The 13,507-nt window shown below is 43.1% G+C and overlaps 2 protein-coding genes across 2 annotated transcripts; both read left to right on the forward strand.

The window, feature by feature from the left end:
- Positions 1-2,162: 2,162 nt before the first annotated feature.
- On the forward strand, positions 2,163-7,857 carry slc25a43 (solute carrier family 25 member 43). The gene is made up of 5 exons (XM_030367803.1): positions 2,163-2,594; positions 3,533-3,774; positions 4,314-4,486; positions 5,984-6,118; positions 6,813-7,857. The coding sequence occupies exons 1-5, from the start codon at positions 2,323-2,325 to the stop codon at positions 7,020-7,022; spliced, it is 1,032 nt and encodes a 343-aa protein (XP_030223663.1). The 5' UTR covers positions 2,163-2,322; the 3' UTR covers positions 7,023-7,857.
- Positions 7,858-8,479: 622 nt separating this feature from the next.
- On the forward strand, positions 8,480-10,673 carry slc25a5 (solute carrier family 25 member 5). Its single transcript, XM_030367804.1, has 4 exons — positions 8,480-8,734; positions 9,409-9,895; positions 10,044-10,184; positions 10,283-10,673. Exons 1-4 carry the CDS (start codon positions 8,624-8,626, stop codon positions 10,438-10,440), a joined length of 897 nt encoding a protein of 298 aa, XP_030223664.1. The 5' UTR covers positions 8,480-8,623; the 3' UTR covers positions 10,441-10,673.
- The last annotated feature ends 2,834 nt before the right edge of the window (positions 10,674-13,507 follow it).

A 13,507-nucleotide genomic window follows, 5' to 3' on the forward strand; every position in this document is an offset into this window, starting at 1 on the left:
GTATGACGTACTTCCAAGCATATCATGTGGTACTGCATCAAACCATTTAACTAGCAGAAAACAGAAAAGTGTTGTTTTTTTATCACAATTTAAATAAAAATGCAATTTGCACCTCCATCAAGACGTTTTAAAGACTTTGCGTCAGGATGACTCAATATTCTCTCTCCGAGAAACCCTTTTGTTTGTAATGAGGTGCAAAGTGACGTTGGCCCTTTCTCACAACCACTACGATCATTTTCACAGTAAGCCCATCGTAGGAACAATTAATAAGGTCAAAACGCGGCTTCTGTTGGGCCTCCCCTGCCTGTAAAGTGGGCCTGAGAGTGTCGCAGTGTGGCTGGAGCTTCGCTGGCCTCAAAGGTGTCAACGCAGCCACATGAACGAATCCTCTCTGTTCTCCCACCAATTCAATGGCTTTACTCTCACCCACCCCACCCGACTCTCATTCCCCACCCCCGAGACTTCTCCCACTTCCACCCCCTCTCCCCCAACACAGGGCTGTGATGTAGCGGCCTCAGATAATGAGGTGAGAATTTTATTGCACCAGTCTGTGAGCCTGGCACCAGCCTGTATGAGGAGGAGGAGAAGAAGAAGAAGAAGGAGGGGGTGGTGGAGGTGCAGCCTGTGTTCACTAGTCACCGGCGCCCTCTGTTGATCCGATGCCACGGCCCGTCCCCTGGCTGGATGTACTGTATCGAGCCCCCTGTCACACACCAGCACTTCAAAGAGGAAGATCAAGGGTTGGTTTGCGCATGACGTCCCCAGCATGACAATGCCCAGGCCAGCCTACACCTGCTGCTACGTGCCGGTCCCCCTGAAGACAAGCCGGCGGCTCCCACGCTAGCCTCTGTGGAGGAAGTGCTCATTCAGGGGGCAAATATACATAGAGGAAGAGGGCAGTTCTCTATCTGTGCTCTGTATAAATATAAAGGGGAGGGGGTGAGGGCGCTGGGGGGCTAATGACAGAGACAGAGGAAGGACAGTGGAGGATGGTAGGGCACTCCTAGGGACGACTGGGCAACATTGACCGGGCAGATATCTGGATAAGACGATGCGTTTGAGCGCACATCTCAGTCTACTTATCTTGAAAAAAGGCAGCCCTGCTATCTCTGGCACTGAGAGACATACACACGCGTCGTCGGGACAGTGACATCAAAGGGAGATCTTTTTAACCAAAGTGTTTTCAAAGGAAGCCCCGAGACTTTTATTGCTCTTGGGTGCAAAGAAAAGCCTAGTTTAAACTGTGACATTCTTCAGGCTTCGGATTCCAGTTCTGAATCAATGTGCTTCTGTAAGTCGGCTCTATTCTCTGAGCTAATTTCTACACAGTGAGCTCACAGGACAGCAGACACATTCACTTAATGTACAATTGGCTCCAGAACAGATTTGAAGCGGACCTCATCTATTTCATTCATAACGACTTTACCTCCATGACCTTGCAGTTAAGAAAACATTTAGCTCTCTGGGAAAGTGCCACCTTAACGACCTGTCTGTACAGTGCATTATCATTATTACTTCCATTAAGAGATGACTGCATTGAGAGGAATGAAAGGAAGACTGATTACTTCTACTCCGCAAGCCCCACTCAAGAGAGAGAGAGAGAGAGAGAGATAGAAAAATCAGGGGGTTCTCTCTGCAGGATGTAAACAAAAAGTGGTAAACATGAGTCACGACAGGGATGAAAATATAACTCTTATAAATAGATTTATTAATTGTGAATTAAAGGCATAATTATTTAATTAGCATTGTATCAATGGGCCATAACTTGGTCGATGTTAACAGGGAGGCCTACAGTACTTTGATCATAGTAATATTGTAGCAGTTGTAGTTATTAAAATGACAGTTTCAATGCTTTTTGAGGAAACAATCATTTCTGTCATTAATAATGATGGAAATGCTGTGATTAATAAAAAATGTCTTGTTTTTATAAAAGACAAAGGTTTTCAGTGATCGTACCACTGTAAGTCCAGCTGTAAATGAAAGACTGATCTTTTTATTGAGCGATTACCGACCCCCCTAAGTGGCGTGTCATTCCCTTTCATTCGAAAGCAAAAAGTTTGAGCCTAGCGCCATCTATCGTTCTGTCTCACTCTGAACAAGTTGAAGGCGAAATAGCACCCCCTGATGGTTTTACAGTGAATAACCAACCCTTTGGCATCACGGACTAGTGTGACGTAACTCACAAACACAACACCGCTGGCTGGAGGAAGAAGGATACTTTCCTAGTCTATCTTTAGGCCTAGTTGTTCAGGTAAACAACTTATTATCATGGCTCCCTTATTATAGTTAAAGTAGTTTGGTGACTATTCTGCCCGATTTAAAATGGCAACAATTAGAAAGGATGATAGACTGACAAGTTCGCAAAGCTTTTCGTGTGTCGGTTTTGCAGGTATTCTTAGTAAAACGGTCACGTCTCCTTTGGAAGTTATAAAAATCAAAAGTCAAGTTGGCACCTTCCATTGCAAGAGAGGTTTCTGGCAAAGTTTTCATCTCATCTACAAAAACGAAGGACTTCGAGGGTTTTGGAAAGGAAACCTCGTTTCCTGTCTTCGGTTGTTCCCTTACAGCGCAATTCACCTGGCAGCGTACAAAAAGTAAGTGATTTAATAAATAGTATATATAACCTCCTTGATTAGACTGTGGCGTTTCCTTACCTAATCAGCGGTGGTTTAGGGTACAAAGGCTAGCATTGTTGCTAACGTAAACACCAACTTCTTTTGGCTAAACCAAGCATGAATACAGGGATACATGGCCAGTTTTATTAAAAATGTATGTATCTATGTGTTAGAGTTTATATAGGTTGTTAAGACACATAGCCAACCTATTACTATCGACTTCATTCGATTGTTACCACAAGCTATTAAGCTTTACCCATTTTAACACTTCCTCCATTTCAACCAAGGCACACCCTCTCTTATTATCCAATCAAATCGCTATGTTCCCTCAGTCGATGTTATGGCGTCATCAGACACCCGTCTCGGGGTCACTAAAGAGCGAAACCGGGCGAAACAACTGGTTTCTAAATCATGAGAGCAGCTAATCATAGGTTCAAGCGTTACGATATTTTTGATCGGAAAACAATGTAAGTTGTTGTGGGCTGAGCGTAACGCTGCAGTGCCTTCATGTTGGTATTGTCCCAACCACCAACACGAGGAAATGTACCTGCTGTACAAAATGTTCCAGCAAGGAAGTGCCGTGATTGGTTGAAAAATATAGCGGATTCTTCGTTCATACACAGAGATTACTTTCTCTGTTTATTTTTTACTACTTTTAAATAAAAAAAATGTTTGTTGCTTTTTACGATAGCATAGGAAATAATCCTACAAAATGAAGTTATTACAACTTTGTCAAGGATAATATTCCCTATGAATACTACAAATGTTAAGAATAGTAAGATATCTCTTGACAGGCAGTCAAGCTGAACAAGGTTTTAATATTTATCAGGCTGAGAATATATATTTTACATGGACAAGCCTGAGCATTATCTTCCCTCTTCCCTACTGATTTCCTCCTGGGCTGCTTCTGTCTCCAGGATAGTCCACCTTCACATGGACGAGATGGGCTACGTCTCCCAGTGGAGGGCCATATTTGCTGGAGGAATCGCCGGCATTGCAGCAGCACTGGCTACGTACCCTCTGGAGGTGGCAGAGACCCGACTGATAGTGCAGAACTGCAGAGAGCCCACGTACACAGGAGTCCTGAACACCCTGGGCTCCGTCTACAGGAGCGAAGGACTTCTGGCCCTCTATAGGGGCTTCTCGCTAACAGTACTGGGTACATAATGCATCTCCTCCAGTATTGACGTGAAATATAAGTTATCAAATGCACGCCACAGTGCATGCAGGGCAGGTTTTAGTCTTAATGACGTTGCCCGTTTGAGCACTGGTTGTTGAATAGTTATCATGGCAGCGATCAACAGCCCTTTTGTAATATTCGAGGCTGAACAAATTCAAGGCCCATTCATTCAAGTTCTATACAACATATTTTCAGAAATTCTCCATCCATACAGCACATAACAGAAACCTAATATTATTGTATTTGTTCATCTATTATACTGCAGAACTTCAGAAAAGCTCATCCTCACTTTCAAACTAAACAGAAGAGTTTATTGTTGCTGATTCTTTTAAATTGTTGTTCACAACATGAGATAATCAACGTATTCATGAGAATATAATAAGTAGAGGCTACAGACTGAATCATCATCTAAATGTGCCCAACTAGTCAGATTTGTCATGGAATAAAAACCTTTCGGAATCTGTTACTATTATTGAGCATGGATGACCTTTCCAACCAACTCCTTGTCTCTTATGCAGGTGCCTTTCCCTTTTCCATCGGCTGCTTCGCGGTGTACGCAAACCTGGACAAACTCTGGCAGGAGCCCCCCTTCCGCTTCAACTCCCTGCAGAACTTCATCAATGGCTGTCTGGCTGCTGGAGTGGCTCAGAGCCTGTCCTATCCCTTTGACACGGTCAAGAGGAAGATGCAGGTAAAGTAGGAGTGGATCGCTAATGCTTAGATGTCAGACATTGTTGAGTTAAATTATGTCCACCAGGGGGCAGTTTTTGCATTGCAATTCAATTTGCCTTTTTTTGGTCATTCAAGGTTTAAACCAGCATGAGGGATGTTGTCAGAAATATGTCAGGGCAAGTTTTCCCTTCAGAATGTCCCAGTGTCATGTCTGTAATAAACATACGGTCATGATAAGAGAGATTAAATAAAGTTTACTGGTAACTGTGATTAAAATACAAAGTTAAGTATATTCCGCCCTATTTGGTTCAGGATCCCAAAAACAACATATGTAGATTCACAAGTAGGGGACTGAATTCTGCAAGAAAGGATGCATGCTGAACAATAGCTCGGCAAAGGACAGAGTACTACATTGGTCTATAATAAGGCACCACGCGGTCATACAGCAGCTGAGAATGTGATGTGAATGCAGACGCTGTACATAACCTCTCTAAACATAGTCGCGGTCACGATCACTTTGAAAGGCACAGTGAGAGTAACGGGTTCCAAGTTCATTCAAGTTGACTTTTTAGTATTAGAACAAGGTTTTACAAGCATTACCATATGTCATTGTTTTGACTGTTGGAAGATTTCATTAGAGGAGGATGAGGAAAGTTAAACATTTATTTTATATGATTTGTTTGAACGACAAGGTTACCGAGTATAAATTATGTTATCTATCTATCCAGCCAACAAATGGCAGAAACAAACTGCCTTGAAGCGGAGAGCGAACAAACACCTTCACACCCTCCTGCTCACACGCACGCACATCCTCATCCATGTCGCTTCACACGGCAAAACACTGATTGCCAAATCCATCTGGATGATGGATTCTGTAGAGCAGAACAGGTGGGACTTGTTCCACTGTGTTATTGGAGAGCAATCTAGCTCTATCACGCTGAAAGTGTCTTATCTGCCATTCTCTAGACCGACGAGTACATCCTTCTGAGCCAGAGAAAAGGTGGTTGCTAATTGGGTATTGCATCGTGAATGTTGGCCACACACAACCTCTGCAGGTTCCTTTTTAAATCGTTGGAAGTAGTTTAACAAAATAGCAATGGTTGTAACTGATGGTTAGTATAAATCAGGTTTCCAAAATCCATGCAATATTGGTCTTGGTAAACATGCTAGCATAGCTTTTATCCCTTTTGAAATGTAGGTTCCTGTTGTTCCTCCCCCAATCAGATTATTTATATAATCTAATTGTGTGAGTAATGTGTATATAATTAAAAAAATATATATATATATTTGAGAGTGGTTACCTCTCATCCAGGTTTGGAGCTTTAAGTTACGATGTTATTCAGTTGAAAAAGTTGATGTATAGCAATTTAATTATCTTTTCCCCACTTGACATTGTATAGCATGATAATAGTAGTAGCCTGATTTTCACCCCCGTTTATTTACTAATTCCTGCCTTTGCTGCATATGATTCATCTCAAACGCCCAACTCATGCATGCACTGTGGTTCCTTTCTCAGGCCCAGAGTTCCCACCTTCCACATCTAGGGGGCGCTGATGTGCACTTTACTGGAATTCTGGACTGTTTCCGGCAGATGATCAGAAACAAGGGCGTCTTCTCCCTCTGGAGTGGCTTCACTGCTAATACTGTGAAGGTGAGGACGATCTATATTACTGACCCAAGGGACCATTCACACACAGATTGTCTAGCGTGATCCCAGAGCATAGAGACCATTATTTCTTAAATCACATCAGTTATTGGGTTTGTTGTCTTCTTCCTGTAGCGATCTTGCCGGGCTGGAATAGAAAGTATGGGATTTGCCATGCCGAAAGCGTCTGTTTCGCAAGCCAGCCACACTACTACTACATCAACTTTATGCCTGTCTTTGAAAGACGATCAGTGTGTTTCATTACCGTACTACGCATGTACCAGACGTAACAGAAAAAGAGGCAGGGTCTTGGCCCACGATGTCCTCAGCGTAGTTCAGCTGCACGGATATAATGAGCTAGGTGAACAAACCATGGAACAGTATGCCCCTGTCTCAAATTTCAACTTCAAATGTCATTTGGTGATGGCAGTGGAGTGTAAGCGAGTGGAAGGCCCTCTCTTCATCATGAGAAAAGAGTGTTTTCTATGATTTTGTGTGTGTGTGTGTGTGTGTGTGTGTGTGTGTGTGTGTGTGTGTGTGTGTGTGTGTGTGTGTGTGTGTGTGTGTGTGTGTGTGTGTGTGTGTGTGTGTGTGTGTGTGTGTGTGTGTGTTTGTGTCCATGTCATGACGCCAGGTCACTCAAAAGTGCAGAGACACCATTTGCATGTTGATTTTGATTCCATTTCTCCTTCTTCTACAGATCGTCCCTTACTTTGGCCTCCTTTACACTTGCTTTGAGACGTGCAAGCAGGTGTGCCTTTACCGCAACGGGTACATTGTCTCCCCCCTGAGTTACACGTTGGCCCCAGGCGTTGACCAGAGCCTGGGGCCTTACGAGCTACAAGAGGTGAAGCGCTATTTGAAGAACAGGAACTTCAGGTCGCAGGACTCCTTTAAGAATCGCTGGTGAAGAGGAGCGGTGCGACTCTCTGTGCAATAGATAATGAATGCGGCTCACAATGACCTCGGGGATAAGACAAGGACTTGGCAAGATGAGTCGCATATTAATTTCCTTACCGTAGATTTTTTTCTTTGTGTATCTTTTTTTGTTCTGTTCTCCTCACATTTCTGGACTTCTATTCCTTCAAAGAGATACCTCGACAAACACAGCCCTATGGATTATCTGACAGTGTTATTATTGTTACCCTCACCTTCTTATTCCTCAGTATTTCCAGTTTGATTATTGTCCATGCCGCTGTTTTAATATTAGTCCTCAAGGGACTGGCATCATGTATGTATTTGTTATCATGTATGTATTTGTTATTTGCATAGGAAAATTAAGTCTTGGAAAACCGCAATGTGTTTCCATAGGAGTGTGGTTTAATGATGGAGACAGTTAACTGGACATGGGGCTTATTCACCTAGCAGCCATGTTTGTTTTTCTCAGAACTAGTTGCAATAATCAAGATGGAACAAAGATGGCTACTAGCTGAATAATGTCCATTATGTGCCTTCCTTGAAAGTTTTCAATTTTCATTCAGTTTTTTTGTGGGGCTGATTTTAAAATGTTTGCTATGGAGAACTAGATGTGCCATAGTAAAGAAAGCGGTTTATCAGTTAAAAAAAAGATTTTACTGATCAATATGTTTCAACGATCAATTTTACTGCAAACAAAGAGTCCTGCCTGGGTGGTAGAGAGAATATGAATAAATGTATTTGAGCAATAATTTTTGTTGTTGAAGAATGTCTGTTTATTTTCATCATTTGTCATTTTAAAACTTATTTAAAATCATGTAAATCCCCTGCATTGTCTTTGTTTCTATATTTTTTTATGGAGATCGTTTTAGGCCAGGGTCTTACTATCACTGTGTCAAAGGTAATGGAGGAAGTGAACACACACACACGCACGACATCACCCCCACCACCATCCACACAATATTCACCCTCCCTGGCTGCCCTCTAGGGCCAAAAGTAACATAATCCCTGTTTGTTCTTTTCTTCTCTCGTTTCAAACACATTACACATTGACCTGAAAGCTTGTTTTAAAAATGAAAATACCCAAGTTGTATCACTTTTTTGTGATTTACAACAAGCTGTGTTGACAACTTTGCATATAGACTCATAACGTATTTGCCCACTGGGTGAACAGGAAATGGGGTCATTAACTGATGGAGTGACCTCTCTTCAGCTGGTTCATTATGACCTTTATTTGGCATGACCTTGAGTTAACCCCCAAAACTACACGTGATGTTAGGAATGATTAATCTGGCTAGAGGTTATTGGCCTGAATTAAATGTTATCAAAAAAGTTCGTTAGTTGGATTGTAGAGAACATTATTCAAACTTATTTGGGAATGAGGGGAGGGGGCACATGTAAATCTAAAGCCGCTTTTGATTCCCGCCCCCTTGAACGCAGGACCACCAATGAAACACAGAGACCAAGTTGACGCTATGTCCCGCGCACAGCCTTCTTAAGCCCCTTCCCCCGATTGTCTCTAGGTCATTTTAACTCAACCGGCAAACCTCAACCGGTCCTGCGAGTGAAGGGGAAGGTACCTTAAAACAACTGAAGATGGGTGATCAAGCTATTTCTTTCGCTAAGGACTTCTTGGCTGGTGGCATTAGCGCTGCCATATCCAAAACAGCTGTTGCCCCCATCGAAAGAGTGAAACTTCTGCTCCAGGTGCGTGCAAAAACAAATTACTTTGTCCCCATTCTTTGCAATTTACCTCCGTCTAGTTTAGCTTTTGATATGTTTTGAATCGTTTTGAATGTCTTTCATATGTTGCACAGATATTGCTGACAGATTCGGGCTCTGATTAGGACTTCTGCTTATGTCTATAAGTTGGGATCCAAACGAGGAAAAATGGTTCGGCTGTTTAATAAATGAAGTGACACCTCCTGCGTAATATGCCAAATAGCCAACCAAAGGTCCAATAGTTCAGGACATGCAGTCACTGCGTTATTTATTCAATTTGAATGAATAACAGAGTTGCACATAATGTTATCAAGGTCGCGCAAGGGTAGTCTAGAACTGAGCCTGAGCCAACACTTTCCATTGCACTGGGCCTTCAGTCACGAGTGGGAGGTGGGGCATAGTTGTTGAATGGATATCGTAGAGGGCGGCTCGTTGGAATGACATTAAGGTGTCAGACCGCACTAAGACGATTTTAAAAGTCTGGTGTTGTGTTACCAGCAGTCATGCGCCCAGTTGGGAAGTTTTTTTAAATTGTGCAACCACAATTCAGCAGAAGTATTGTGCATTTGTTCAGCAGTATTGAAGCAGTTCCTCAGAAGTATTGTTCATTAGTTCAACCGTATTGTGCATTAGAAATTATCTTCTGTCTTGCTCCACAGGTCCAACATGCCAGCCAACAGATCACGGCTGACCAGCAGTACAAGGGCATCATGGACTGCGCCAGGAGGATCCCCAAGGAGCAGGGCTTCCTGGCCTTCTGGAGAGGTAACCTGGCCAACGTCATCAGATACTTCCCCACCCAGGCCCTCAACTTCGCCTTCAAGGACAAGTACAAGAACGTGTTCCTGGACGGCGTGGACAAGCACAAGCAGTTCTGGCGCTACTTTGCTGGTAACCTAGCGTCGGGCGGCGCCGCCGGAGCCACGTCGCTGTGTTTCGTCTACCCCCTCGACTTCGCCAGGACACGCCTTGCCGCTGACGTGGGCCGGGCCGGGGCCAGTCGAGAGTTCAAAGGCCTGGGAGACTGTCTGGTGAAGATCTCCAAGTCTGACGGTATCAGGGGTCTGTACCAGGGCTTCAGCGTCTCCGTCCAGGGTATCATCATCTACAGGGCTGCCTACTTTGGTGTCTATGACACGGCCAAGGGTGAGTCCTCAGCTTGTGCTGCCAGCCCTAGGCCTAGCCCTAGCGTCATGGTCGTCTTACGCCTGAATTTGTATGTACGTTGGCCAACTGCCAATAATTGTGGATGCATTGTTGTTCACTGTTCTTTTTGATACTTTCTCTTCCGCAGGCATGCTTCCCGATCCCAAGAACACACCCATCTACGTGAGCTGGGCCATCGCCCAGTCAGTGACCGCCGTGGCCGGTTTCGTGTCCTACCCCTTCGATACCGTCCGTAGACGCATGATGATGCAGTCCGGCCGCAAAGGAGGTAGCCGCCATTTAATTTTTTTAATGGTTACATTTAAACGTTCAATTAATGAAAATGTTTATCAAATGTTTTGTTTCAAATTTCCCATTCTTCCTAAGCTGACATCATGTACTCCGGCACCATGAACTGCTGGACGAAGATTGCACGTGATGAGGGCGGCAAGGCCTTCTTCAAGGGGGCGTGGTCCAACGTTCTCCGAGGCATGGGTGGCGCTTTCGTGCTGGTTCTGTACGACGAGCTGAAGAAAGTCCTATAAGTCGTCGCCGTTCGTGTCCACGGTTTCTGTTGTGACGACTGTAACATATCTTGTACATTTGAAAGAACTGAAATACCACTGTATTTATAGGGACCAGCTAGTATGTTCTTACTAGTTGTAGCGGGGAGTCTATTATGCACTACTTTGTTGGCCACGTTTGTTTGTTTCCGACCACCTGAATGTTAATCCTTCACCAAAGGAATGTAAAAATAAAGACAACCTTCTAATTTAAACGTCATTCCCATGTTTATTTCGTTGCAGCTTTTTCTCTTGTCGGGCCTTTAATGTATAGTCGTATATTTACAAGATGTAGCCTCCCCTGGCTACAGCTTTACTTGGAAGCTATCACATCATGCTGAGTGAAACTCGATCGTTGCTACACAGGGTCAATCTCATGGGCTGTGATTGGCCTTTAACCAAAGCCAGCTGAAGGGTTTGAGCTGCAATTTTTTGATATTTCAAAGTTCTTTTTGCATATGGCAGATGCAAGACGTCCTGGTTTTCACTGCATTGAATGTCCTGGCTCTGCATGGGTTACTGGAAGGAGCAGTGATTACCTGTGCCAGGGTGGATTACTTCCTCTTTCTAAATTGACTTTAGTCTCCCATCATCACGCCTTTTTTCTCTGCCTCTGACTGGTGTGACTAACACTTTAACCTTGAGCTGGTGGAGTCTCTCTGCTAATTGGACATGCCTGCTTTGGGAGAGGCACAAGCATGACCAACTAAAACGACAGCCATTGTAGGACTACTGTCCATGTAGTACCAGTAAGGTGGTCGTGGGTCTTACTACGGACACTTGAGGTTGGATTATTTGGCTATAGACATAAATTGACTCTACAACGGAGGGTGACTACAGTGATGGCTTTAACATGCTGTTTGTGGTAAGGACTGGGTTTGTGAAAGCAATGACTATACACCAGAATGCCTTCACAGATTTCTGGAGCTTTCACACCAGCTGTGAGGCGACATTGGCTTTTTGACCAAATGTCTACACAGAAGGCGTGTACTGAGCAACTTGCCAGGACTAGCTTGCAGGCAATGCTGTCACTGGCTGCATTTGGTCCCTTGATACGATGGTCATGGGGCTACTAGATTATTTAGAGCTATATTGACTCCATTAACTGTCATGTACACGTGCTGTAGAATGACAAGAGTGCAACACCAAACTGATGCTTAAAGGAACAAGCTTACATGAGTACTAAAGTATTGTTTCATGTGTATTGTGCCCTTCTGGCAGAGCATAGAGATTGTAAGGAAATTACTTTTGTTCCATTATTGTCTATCTCGGGGTACCACAAACTTGCTTTGGATAAATGATGGATGGGATGTCAATGTCTGCATACGTGGACAGCATTAAATTCCCCATCTACACTGGTGAATTGACTGCACAATATAAATCAGACACTGAAAGTGTCTGACCTGAGCTACTATTCTCTGACACTGAACACTGACAGACTGGATTATTGCCTTGGCAAACCTACATTTTTACACACAAATGATTCAAATTGTAATGGTCTACTAATTCGGTTAGATTGTCATGGCAGCTTTGGGACACAAAATTCTCACATTTGCATATCAGTAGGCCTAAACCAGCCAGGCGGGTCCATGGTGGTAATCCTTCAATTACCACTGAGAGCCCCCAAACACACACACAGACACTCCAACACCCATGCATTGCACACACACACACACACACACACACACACACACACACACACACACACTCACACACACACACACACACACACACACACACACACACACACACACACACACACACACACACACACACACACACACACGGAGCTGCCGGCTAACAACCGGGTTACAAGAATGGGCACAAGAAGGATTTGTCAGAAGGAACAGGGATCAGTGCCATTAATGTTCTGTTCATCTGTGGTGTAAGGCACACAGCATGAGTTTGAGGACAGTAGACAACCAAGAGGCGACCAGAAGCGCCAGAAGAAGTGTAGGGCCCAACAATATAGAGGTCCCTGCGGCATGACTAATATTTTTAAATTTGGAAGTGTACTGATCAAGGCAACTTATTATTTACTATTAAGGATATGTATGTACATATAAAATATAGCAATGTGTATAATATGTAACACTCACCGTAACTCATCACTAAAGGCTACTAACAAGTGTTTAAAGTAGCATTGGTGAGTGATAATGATTTTAGATATCAAGAAGAATCAAGGTTGGACATTATATTTTTTATTAAGGATCAAAGCGCTCTCTTTAAACTTGCCGTTAGGCTATATATCTCTGTCTTCATAGGATCCGCTCATAATGTGGGTCGTGGAAAAGATAACGTTGATGGCACAGGAAATGATATGTGTGTGGCCCTTGGTTAATATAATAGAGGTTCGAAAACGAAAGATCAATCTTACCCACACAAAATCCTATGATATCGTGCTTGATTTGGGGATTGGTGCTGCATGTCCAACATACATTCATTATTATGGAGACTGATAAGCAACTTTCCTCTGAAAGTATACTCATTCACTGTTGGGCCACCAAGACATCGAGGTGAGAAAAACATTGTCACAAACATATCTTCCTGAATAGTTTTGAATTAAATTAAGAGAATAAACTTCAAATGAGTATTCAAGCCTAATATATATATATATATATATATATATATATATATATATATATATATATATATATATATACATATTGTCCTAATAATAAAGGCATGTAACTTACAACATTTTCACCTGACCTCTTTTTGTCCACCAGCGACCTCAGGTGGTAGATACAGAGGTCCATGTATTGTCTATTGTTTGAAACCTATGAATTCCGCATGGAAGCAAGAAAGTCAGGTATGTTGGCCAAATGCAAATGAATTGATTCGGCGATTAGAGACCGAAACCACGTGAATCACCTTCAAATAGCATCGCCCACACTTCAATAAACCCCTTTTACATCTGCAACAATGCATCGCAACTCCAACAAGAAAAAAGAAAGAGAAAAACGTAGTATTCTCCAATCGAAGGCAAAGAAATCCTCCTGTTGTTTTTGTGTTAGTACACTAGTCCACGCCCAGACCCCTATCTCGA

Source organism: Gadus morhua, chromosome 10, assembly GCF_902167405.1.
Source record: "Gadus morhua chromosome 10, gadMor3.0, whole genome shotgun sequence".
Classification (NCBI taxonomy): domain Eukaryota; kingdom Metazoa; phylum Chordata; class Actinopteri; order Gadiformes; family Gadidae; genus Gadus; species Gadus morhua.

Coding starts and splice junctions, on each gene's coding strand:
- slc25a5 (XM_030367804.1), top strand. CDS start 8,624: ATGGGTGATCAAGCTATTTCTTTCGCTAAGGACTTCTTGGCTGGTGGC. Junction 8,735..9,408: donor GAGTGAAACTTCTGCTCCAG/GTGCGTGCAAAA, acceptor CTTGCTCCACAG/GTCCAACATGCCAGCCAACA. Junction 9,896..10,043: donor TGTCTATGACACGGCCAAGG/GTGAGTCCTCAG, acceptor TCTCTTCCGCAG/GCATGCTTCCCGATCCCAAG.
- slc25a43 (XM_030367803.1), top strand. CDS start 2,323: ATGGCAACAATTAGAAAGGATGATAGACTGACAAGTTCGCAAAGCTTT. Junction 3,775..4,313: donor CTTCTCGCTAACAGTACTGG/GTACATAATGCA, acceptor TCTCTTATGCAG/GTGCCTTTCCCTTTTCCATC. Junction 4,487..5,983: donor CGGTCAAGAGGAAGATGCAG/GTAAAGTAGGAG, acceptor TTCCTTTCTCAG/GCCCAGAGTTCCCACCTTCC.